General features: G+C 35.7%; 1 protein-coding gene across 5 annotated transcripts in view; it reads right to left on the bottom strand.

Moving 5' to 3' along the window:
* Nucleotides 1–11187, bottom strand: part of slc12a5a (solute carrier family 12 member 5a) — a 191724-nt gene that overhangs the window by 17882 nt on the left and 162655 nt on the right. For all 5 annotated transcript variants that reach the window (XM_048198607.1, XM_048198606.1, XM_048198608.1 and 2 more), the window contains 7 exons: nucleotides 7743–7990; nucleotides 6616–6827; nucleotides 3189–3356; nucleotides 1152–1250; nucleotides 764–821; nucleotides 245–419; nucleotides 14–132 (listed from right to left, as the gene is read on the bottom strand). In XM_048198607.1, the coding sequence (XP_048054564.1) occupies nucleotides 14–132; nucleotides 245–419; nucleotides 764–821; nucleotides 1152–1250; nucleotides 3189–3356; nucleotides 6616–6827; nucleotides 7743–7990 (1079 nt within the window). The remainder of the gene's footprint in view (nucleotides 1–13; nucleotides 133–244; nucleotides 420–763; nucleotides 822–1151; nucleotides 1251–3188; nucleotides 3357–6615; nucleotides 6828–7742; nucleotides 7991–11187) is intronic.

The raw sequence follows: 11187 nt of genomic DNA on the forward strand, positions 1-11187 counted from the left end.
TGACGCCTCTTACATGGAGAGAATCGGAGCGACGTTATCCAGAGAAGCGATGAGGATTCCGCTCTCACAGATACAAGCGGTCAGGAGCAATGCCCAGGTGGGCTCCCCATTTGCTTTTCCATGGCCAAACACCTGCAACACACACACACACACACACACGAGCAGCTAAACACAAGGTCAACGTGGGCAGCTCTCGGCCAGAAGAAGCTGCGATGTGAATCTGACTTTCAGTCTGGCTCCTCACCCTGAGGAACGGCACTATGCCGTCTCGTGCGATGGCCTGTAGGAGACGAGGAGCGCCGGTCAAGCTCTGAAGCCCCGCACCGCAGGTGGAGAAGAAGGAACCGAAGACGATGACCCAGGGCGACGGCCACGCCAGCGTCCCGATCACCAGATTACCCCTGACGGCCTCACCAAACCTCAAATAAATGTAGAAATGTTTCTTGAGCAGCAAATCAGCATATTACAATGATTTCTGAAGGATCATGTGACACTGAAGATTGGAGTAATGATGCTGAAAATTCAGCTTTGAATCACAGGAATAAATTACAATTTACAGTATATTCAAATAGAAAATGGCTATTTTAAATCAAAATAATATTTCACAATTTTACAGTTTTTCCTGTATTTTTAATCAAATAAATGCAGCTTTGGTGAGCAGAAGAGACTTCATTTAAGAGCATTACAAAATCTTACCATGTATCTTCTCATGCACTAAATCACATGACATATTTATAAGTTAAACAAAGTGTGAATAGCATACTTATCCCTCAGCACCGTTCCCTCGATGCAGGCACCAAACAGCAACACGCTGGACATGTCTGAATACTTCAGTTAAAGGACATTCGGTGAAAACAATATTAACTCTATCAGCTGGTTTTGGGTGTCTATAAACCACTTTTATTTATGAATGACCAGCGTCTTATAATGTATACTATTAGCATTGGCAAGTCTGATTCATTTTACTGAATTATTTTCAATGAACTAGTTCAAAAACATACTGACCTTCTTTTCTGTAGTAAACTTCATTTTGCCAGAGACAGAGACTTATTTGATCATGATCATAAACTGTACTGCAGGAGGATGTTATATCCGACTGTGTCCACCAGGTGGAGCGCTGCATATGTGTGTGTTCATGTATGAAAAGATACAGATGATGGAAGTGGTGGTGATGGCCAGGATGGTGCCGACGGGAATGGACTTCTGGGCATCCCGCAAATCACCGGATCGGTTTGACCCAGCCATGATTCCTGTTAAAAACAAGACAGATCACACAGTGAGCACAATGTTTTGCTTATATAGTAATTCCCCATACTTCCATTTGAGTTATTTCATAGTTTTGATTATTTGACTTGTATTCTAAAATGTGGCAAATCCAAACTTTGACTTTTGGTATTACAGTAACACTTTACAATATGGTCAGATTAGCTAACATTAGTTAATGCATTAACAATTAACAACAAACAATACATTTGTTACAGTATTTATTATTTTTTGTTAAAGGGGGCCTATATTATGCACCAATTCACAAGATGTAATATAAGTCGCCAGAATGTGTCTGTGAAGTTTCAGCTCAAAATCCCCCACAGATCATTTATTATAGCTTGTCAAATTTGCTCCTATTTGGGTGTGAGCAAAAACATGACATTGTGTGTGTCCCTTTAAATGCAAATGAGCTGCCTGCTTTCCAGAAGAGGGCGGAGCTTTAACAGCTCAACAACAACAAAGCTGGAGAATCTCACGCAGCCAAAATGAGGATTGTCAGTAACGGTGTTCAGCCTTACATTGTTCAAACCGGAGTCGACACTGATGGAGAGACTCAGGAAGAAGTTACAACTTTTAGAATGAAACTGGACGTTTCTGAATGGTTTATGCTCAAACAGCAACATTACACACTAACTAAAGTTAAAAATCATAATCAACCACAGCTTTAAAATGTTAATTAATAAAAATACAGTTGTTCATTGTTAGTTCATGTTAGCACAGGTCCATTATAATATTAACAGATACAACTTTTGATTTTAATAATGTATAATTAAATGTTGAAATAAACATTAAGAATAATAAATGCTTTAGAAGAATTTCTCATTGTTAGTTCAATGTAGATAACTAATGTTAAAGGTGCCATCGAATGTTTTTTTTACAAGATGTAATATAAGTCTAAGGTGTCCCCTGAATGTGTCTGCGAAATTTCAGCTCAAAATACCCCAGAGATTTTTTTTAATTCATTTTTTTAACTGCCTATTTTGGGGCATCATTATAAATGAGGCGATTCAGGGCTACTGGCCCTTTAATTCTCATGCTCCACGCCCACGGAGCTCGCGCTTGCCTTGAACAGTGCATAAACAAAGTTTACACAGCTAATATAACCCTCAAATGGATCTTTACAAAGTGTTCGTCATGCATGCGGCATGCATGCGTCGGATTATGTGAGTATAGTATACTGTTATATTGTTTACATTTGATTCTGAATGGATTTGAGGCTGTGCTCCGTGGCTAACGGCTAATGCTACACTGTTGGAGAGATTTATAAAGAATGAAGTTGTGTTTATGAATTATACAGACTGTTTAAAAATGAAAATAGCGACGGCTCTTGTCTCCGTGAATACAGTAAGAAACAATGGTAACTTTAACCTCATTTAACAGTACATTAGCAACATGCTAACAAAACATTTATAAAGACAATTTACAAATATCACTAAAAATATCATGTTATCATGGATCATGTCAGTTATTATTGCTCCATCTGCCATTTTTCGCTATTGTTCTTGCTTGCTTACCTAGTCTGATGATTCAGCTGTGCACAGATCCAGACGTTAATACTGGCTGCCCTTGTCTAATGCCTTGAACATGGGCTGGCATATGCAAATATTGGGGGCGTACACCCAGACTGTTACGTAACAGTCTGTGTTATGTTGAGATTCGCCTGTTCCTCAGAGGTCTTTTAAACAAACGAGATTTATATAAGAAGGAGGAAACAATGGAGTTTGAGACTCACTGTATGTCATTTCTGAACTCTTGTTATTTGACTATGCCAAGATAAATTCAATTTTTCATTTGAGGGCACCTTTAACAAATGGAACCTTATTGCAAAGTGTTGCCAGACATTCCTTTATATTCTGATCTACAAGGTTAATTTTCATAATCACAAATGACGGATGAGATCAGGCTGTCAAGAGAAGACTAACCGGTCACGGAGGGGAAGTAGATGCCCACCAGCATGGTAAAGAAACTGGTGATGTCGGCGAGCACGTAGCGGTTAGTGTTGGTCGGGATGGAGTCAGGTTCCTCCACAGCGCTTATTCCCAACTTCTCAATGAATGAACCCTTTTCCATATAATTCCCAAAGAGGTTCTCTGGATCAAAAAGGAAGGAAGCAAAACAAAGAGTGAGAATATGAGAAATGTTTTAATCATTAGTATTAGGGGCTTGTTCAAATCAATAACCTTAAATATGAGCAATAGTAATAGTGATGGTTAGCACACACAGTTAATTAAAGGATTAGTCCACTTTTAAATAAACTTTTCCTGATAATTTACTCACCCCCATGTCATCGCTCATTTTCTGAAAAAAATTGAAAATTATATCCACCTGTTTCCGCGGGGCGCTACTGTAAAAGAGAACGTGGGTACAACTTCCGGTGAGGTGGCGGAAGTAGCATACCAATGGTATTTTGTGTGTTAATTAGCGAAGAGGCTAAGTGTTTTTTGGATCATTGTTTACTTTGTAAAGTTACAAATCTTTATGAGAGATGTCGTTACGGTGCTCAGGGACAACATTTCAGTTTAGTACATTTATTAGTTAATAATATCACAATGCAATAAACAGTTTTTGTGCCCTTAATTGCCCTTTACTGACCTTACACAAAAGTGCTGCTGCATGACTAGAGCATCCTGACCCTGCAATACATGAACAACCCGCTGTCTGTACTTTACCCGTCACTGATGCACCAAAGCCTTATGATGTGATATTTTGCTCCTAACGTGTCGTGCGTGCCAGAGCCAGTCGCGTTTCCACAGTCATATGCGATGCTAAAGGCTACTTATGTTAACCATTGCGAAAATAAATACACACGTTTATGGAAAATATCAGAGACTGCTTGCAGACAATTCTTATATGATTTTAATCGTGTATTTATTTGGTTTAATGTTTTATCTGTCTCTTCCCTGTGCCTGTTGATTCCTGACAAATGCATATCTTTCACAGATTCACACACTCCGGTTAACTCGTATAACTCATAACTCCTGTTGTCTTCTCATGAGCTCCCTCTGTTGCTCTGGCTGAAAGGATCAGGATAGATAGACGAGAGATCGCGCAAACGTCCTTGGATTGCAATCATCGCATAATTTAGAGGAAAATCAATAGAAATGCTCAGAAAAGTGACGTAAACATAGGGTATGTTATCAATATATTTCTAAATGTGTAAGCCTTTGGATTTAAAAGCCTTAGTGGAGTTGTTCTGTGCATTCTTGTGATCGTAAATAAATGGAAGCAGGCGCAATTGAATAGGTATGTGTTTTCTTTTTATGTCAATATAAATATCAGTTAGATTTAGCATGATTGATGTGCACTCCTGACATAAATTAATAAATTACTATTACTGTAACATTTTTTATTGTAAAACATTGTTCAAATATTGATGCTGCAATCTTAAATCTTTAAGTAAAAAACAAACGTTCGCAAGTTTGGCTCGTTATATCTTGAAAGACTGTCAACTGTTGAATGAATGAGTGTCACGTCCAGCTTGTTTACTTAGAACCGGAAGACACTCCCACGTTTGACGCAAGGCCTCATGGGGCGTAGGAAACTTGTGGATAAGTTTTAACCTTAAATGCTCATCTTGAGCTAGCTCTCTTCTTCTTCTCCTCTATTAGAATTCCAGCAGTATAGATGCTGCTAAGCGTAATACTGCCCTCCACAGGCCAAAGTTTGAACTAATTGTTATATACTATTGAACTAGCATATTGCATATAAAAATTAGTTGAAAATTACATAATTTTCAATTTTTTTCAGAAAATGAGCGATGGTTTCACTAGATAAGACCCTTATTTCTCATCTGGGGTCGTGTTTAACAATTTGAAGCTGCAGTGAAACTAATTTTGACCTTCAACTGTTTGGTGCCCATTGAAGTCCACTATAAGGAGAAAAATCCTGGAATGTTTTCATCAAAAACTTTAATTTCTTTTCGACTGAAGAAAGAAAGACATGAACATCTTGGATGACATGGGGGTGAGTAAATTATCAGGAAAAGTTTATTTAAAAGTGGACTAATCCTTTAAGTTTGTAGCTGAAAAAATGAATATATTTAATTTTAATATCCTTCACTTTCTCCAGGCTGCAGGACGAAATCTCATAGATAAAAGTAAATCTCTTCTGTAGGTACAGTGGTGTCAAAAGTTTGGGGTTGGTAAAGGTTTAATGTCTTTGAAAGAGTCTCTTCTGCTCACCAAGGCTTCATCTATTTGATCAAAAGTACAGTAAAAACAGTAATATTGTGAAATATTATTACAAATTAAAATAAGAGTTTTCTATGTGAATATACAGTACAGTCCAAAAGTTTGGGATCAGTAAGATTTTTAATGTTTTTAAAAGAAGTTTCGTCTGCTCACCAAGGCTACATTTATTTAATTAAAAATACAGTAAAAAACAGTAATATTGTGAAATATTATTTTAATTTAAAATAACTGTGTACTATTTAAATATATTTGACAAAGTAATTTATTCCTGTGATGCAAAGCTGAATTTTCAGCATCGTTACTCCAGTCTTCAGTGTCACATGATCCTTCAGAAATCATTCTAATATGCTGATCTGCTGCTCAATAAACATTTATGATTATTTTCAATGTTGAAAACAGTTTTTTTTTCAGGATTCCTTGATGAATAGAAAGTTCAAAAGAACAGCATTTATCTGAAATACAAAGCTTCTGTAGCATTATACACTACCGTTCAAAAGTTTGGGGTCAGTAAGAATTTTTATTTTTATTTTTTTGAAAAGAAATTAAAGAAATGAATACTTTTATTCAGCAAGGATGCATTAAATCATTCAAAAGTGGCAGTAAAGACATTTATAATGTTACAAAAGATTAGATTTCAGATAAACACTGTTCTTTTGAACTTTCTATTCATCAAATAATCCTGAAAAAAATATTGTACACAAATATTTTGTACAATTGTACACATTAAATGTTTCTTGAGCAGCAGATCAGCATATTAGAATGATTTCTGAAGGATCATGTGACACTGAAGACTGCAGTAATGATGCTGAAAATTCAGCTTTGATCACAGAAATAAATTACTTTGTGTAATATATTCAGATAGAAAACAGTTATTTTAAATTGTAATAATATTTCACAATATTACTGTTTTTTACTGTATTTTTAATTAAATAAATGTAGCCTTGGTGAGCAGACGAAACTTCTTTTAAAAACATTAAAAATCTTACTGATCCCAAACTTTTGGACTGTACTGTATTTTAAAATGTAATTTATTCCTGTGATTCAAAGCTGAATTTTCAGCATCATTACTCCAGTCTTCAGTGTCATGTTATATAGAATTACTTTTTGCATGGTTATGATTCTGTGTGTTGTGATGATGTCATTTTGTGGCTGTATTTACCGCGCAGGGTGCCACTCATAACACCTGGGATGCCTTGTATTTCTGTGACGTTGTTATTGGCGAAATAGCTGTCGCAGGTTGCGTTCAGGAACTCAGAGTCGCAGAAGAGCCGCCAGAGTTCGGTGGTGACCGTGGCGTTTTCTCTCTCGATGACCTTCGCACACACATCGAAACCTTTCCAAACCAGAGTCCGGTTTCCCAGCACACACACTCTGTGGAAATCATTTCAAACTAAATCATTTCTAAACATCACATATTTCAAAGGCACGTCACACATTGAGTTAAACTTGAAATTTTGAGGTAGAAAAACTGAAATAGTATTTTCTTGTAAAATAATCTTTATTTGCAACTTTAAAAATATTATTTATTACAGTGTACCAGGGTTATTATTGTTAAATAAAACTAAGGCTGCACAACGATTAATCGCGATTAACATGAAAACTAAAAAATATAAAACTAAAATCTAATTCAAAATATTAAAGGGGACCTATTACGCAACTTTTCACAAGATGTAAAATACATCTCTGGGAAGTGTCTGTGAAGTTTCAGCTCAAAATACCCCACAGATCATTTATTATAGCTTGTTAAAATTGCTACTTTTTGGGTGTGAGCAAAAAAACACCATTTTTGAGTGTGTCCCTTTAAATGCAAATGAGATGCTGCTCCCAGCCCCCTTTCCAGAAGGGGGCGGAGGTTTAAGAACTCTTGCTTCAGCATACTGACAACAACAAAACAGGACAATCTCATGCACCAAAAATGTCATGTGCAATTTTTAACAAGGAAACTTGTTCCTTGTTAGCAGTCCAGCGTAAAACAATTGGCACAAACGTACAAGACTTTACCTACTTTCTTCTGGACATTTCCTTCAAAAATGAAGAATCTGAATCTGAAAGAGACTGCTTCTGATTTATGACACTTGTAAAAAAAAGGAGTGGATTTTTACCATTATAGGCTGGTCATTTCCACACACTGCGGACACACATCTGTGTTCAAACATCTGAATTTTGCATAATAGGTTCCCTTTAATAAAACTATAATGAAATTAAAATAACACTGCTGTGTGCAGGATGTTTCTGACATAAGTTTGGTTCTGATAAATGCGATTATAATATTCACGAAGCACATACGGGAAGATTGGAGGCTCGAAGGCGGTCTTGATCACTCCAGCGTAGACGGCGAGGATCGAACAGATGACGCAGGCGAGGAAGAGGAGCGCCAGCTTGTTCACGTACTTCACTCCTACAAACACCACGATGGCCATGAAGCTCAGCACTAGCGTGCCGTAAATACGCATGTTGTTCAGCATGGCGGATTCGGCCTCGGCTCCCTCCAGACCCTCCATCTTAAAAATGGCCGCTTGTGGTACAATGTACACCTGATATTGGAGGAGGAAAAAAGGTGCAAAGAGGAAAAATGAATTAAAAGGATAAAAGCTAATCAAAAAATAAGAAAAATAAGAAAATAATTCAGGCTGTCTGTCAATATTCTATGATAAAATAACTTCCCTCACTTTATGGACTTAATCTTACATGTTTATGAACGCTGCTAACCTGCGGTCCTCATCATTTCACTTTACGCTTGTTAAACTGCCTCTCTGAGAGTAAAAAGGGTTTTTCTTCTTCATTTCTAAATGATAATCGAGTGTTTCACTAGGGACTTTTTCAAAACACCCTAAAGCACCAGAAAAAAAAAAATCAGCTAATATGCCATTATAAATAATTTCATGTATCGTTTTCACTCTATTTTTCCTATCAAAGCTGGTTCAGATCATCCTCATTTCAGTAAACATAACATTAACCAAATAGACAATGTTTGATATCTATTTTACTTACAAAATCGCTGATGAAGACTTAACAGCTTATTGACTTATCTTATAAGACTAATGTTTATAACATGAACTGAACAGTGAAATATAATACAAAAACAAAATTGGGGAGGGTTAAAGATCAGAAAAAGACTGTACAAATGATAAAAACAACCCCCATCAAACAAACAGGTTAAACAAAATAACTCAAAAAGCATAAACCTACAAAAAGAGTCAAAAAATAGCAAACAGACAAAGAGAGACAAAGGAAAGAGAGATTCACAATGACATAGTCGGTAAAACAGACTTGCGTGAGTTCAGTTCTACAAGCACTAATTGAACCAGTCAAGCATGGAATTAATACTGCAAATGGCCCGCCATTAGTCCTTATTAGAGGCCTGACCTAAATTATATTCAAAGCCATAAACTTTTGGGTGCATATGCTTTGTTTCATGCCTCTAAGCACAATACCTTGCCCCTTATAAGAAGGATGAAAATGAGTAATTATTGAGAATCTTACGAAATCTGTCAAAAACATGCCTGGGTCATAATTCACCCTAAATATATTTAATTACATTTTGCTTACAGAAATAATTTGAGGGGGAAAATATGCCAATGTAAATTTTCATGACATAATATCATAATGGAAAGACAACAAATTCATCCTAAAAATAGGCTTTATGCAAAACATATTTTTTTCAGGTCATTTTCAGGTGACCCAGACACGATTTCATAAGATTCACCCATTTTTTGTCATTAAACAAATGCAGGGTCACTACTGGATAAAACAATATATTAATGATATTCAATATATTTAGTTTTAGACACACATATACACCATATAACAAAATAACAAAATAGTTAAAAAAGGATATATGACATGTTAAACATAAATATGTAAGTAAAATATAATTATAAAATATAATTCCATAAAACTTTCTTTTTTTTGGGGATGAAATATGACCCGGACATGATCTTGGCAGATTTTTATTAGATTCTCAATAACTACTTAATATTACTTAATACTATATATATTATATTATATATATATATATAAATTAGTGCTGCAAAATCGATTAATCATGATTAATTGCATCTAACATAAAAGTTTGTTTACATAATATATGTGTGCTTACATTTATTATACACACACACACATATATATATATATATATATATATAAACAAAGTTATATATATATATATATATATATATATATATATATATGTATATATAAACAAAGTTATATATATATATATATATATATATATATGTAAACAAACTTTTGTTCGATGCGATTAATCACAATTAATTGACTTGACAGCACTAATATATATATATATATATATATATATATATATATATATATATATATATATAAAATACAAATAATATTAATTCTTTAATTTTTAAGTTTCAGAATTATCTGTGATTCATATTACAATTGTTTTGGTAAACAGAGATTGTTTCCCTTCAGGATTCGGTGGATTCTCCTCACAGACTGCATTATCTGCATGTAGGAAGTGACGGCACTGCAAATAAGCTTTGCTGAATTGATAAAATACACACACACACATCTGATCAGCTAGTCTCTATGGTGACCTGCTCATTTTAATAATATATGCCGGGTTACACAATACAGCTTTATTCAGCTTGCTTTAAACTGACGTCTTAGTGTCCTTCTGAACCGTAGGCTGGATAAAACACTCGCTCGAATCAGCACGCCGTGGACCCGCGGATCTCAAGCATGGAGAAGATTTTCCACGGACAATGGGAGCTAAGCCTATGTTCCTCTGGAAGATGGAATTAACCCAGAAGTCAGATAGACTCGAGCCCCCGACTAGTAATATGAAAAAATACACGAGCAGCCGAGAACACGTGTGTTAAAACACGAGACAAGCGAGGCTCGGAGGACACACTAGCGCTCATCAGCAGCACAATTAAACGCAGAGTCTGCATAATTACTTAATTACTCACTCTAAGAGGAGGGAGGGAAAGAAGGATGAGAGATAGAGAGATATAACGAAAGAGTGATGAACAACAAGAAATGAAATAAACTTTGACACGTATGATTTGAGTGTGTTCTCAAAACATCCTGACTATTAAGATGTCTTCATCTGTTGATTTTCAGAACAGGTCTTTCACTGCCAATGATATCCCACAACCCTGCATGCATTTCTTTGGTTGATTTAAAGAATAAAAGTCACTTATGATAAAATTGTTTTCTGATAAATTTGTCTTTCCTAATCCAAGACTTTCTTTCTCTCATGGAGATCAAAATGAGTAGTTTATCAGAATGTCCAGGCTGCACAGAAGAATACAGTGAAAAAGCACCAAAAAAGTAGTCCATTCAACTTTATATTAAGGGCCAGATTTACTAAACAGGGTTAATTAGCGTGAGAGCACGATTCCAAAAAAGCGTGATGGGAGTAGAAAGTTGAAGACATGCAAATTAAAGAACACGGACGCAGCCAGATCCTTTCCATAATGACTAACGTAGTCTACCAAGAACAGCGCAAATTAACGTCATGCTTTTTTGGGTGCTAAATAATGCCGCAAACACCAGTAAATTGACTAGCACAAACCTTAGTAAATCACCTTGCATGATTAATTTAAATACTCTCCTCCCATAAATTTTGCATCTGAAAGGGAAACTCCTACAAATGCATATGCAATAAGGTCAGCCGCAAAAACGACTCAGTCCACGACTTTTCAGTGCTGATTTTTCACTGTGTGTCTTTAGTTAATCCTGACAATATTTTTTTAAT

This window comes from Megalobrama amblycephala, linkage group LG8 (assembly GCF_018812025.1).
Source record: "Megalobrama amblycephala isolate DHTTF-2021 linkage group LG8, ASM1881202v1, whole genome shotgun sequence".
NCBI classification, from domain to species: domain Eukaryota; kingdom Metazoa; phylum Chordata; class Actinopteri; order Cypriniformes; family Xenocyprididae; genus Megalobrama; species Megalobrama amblycephala.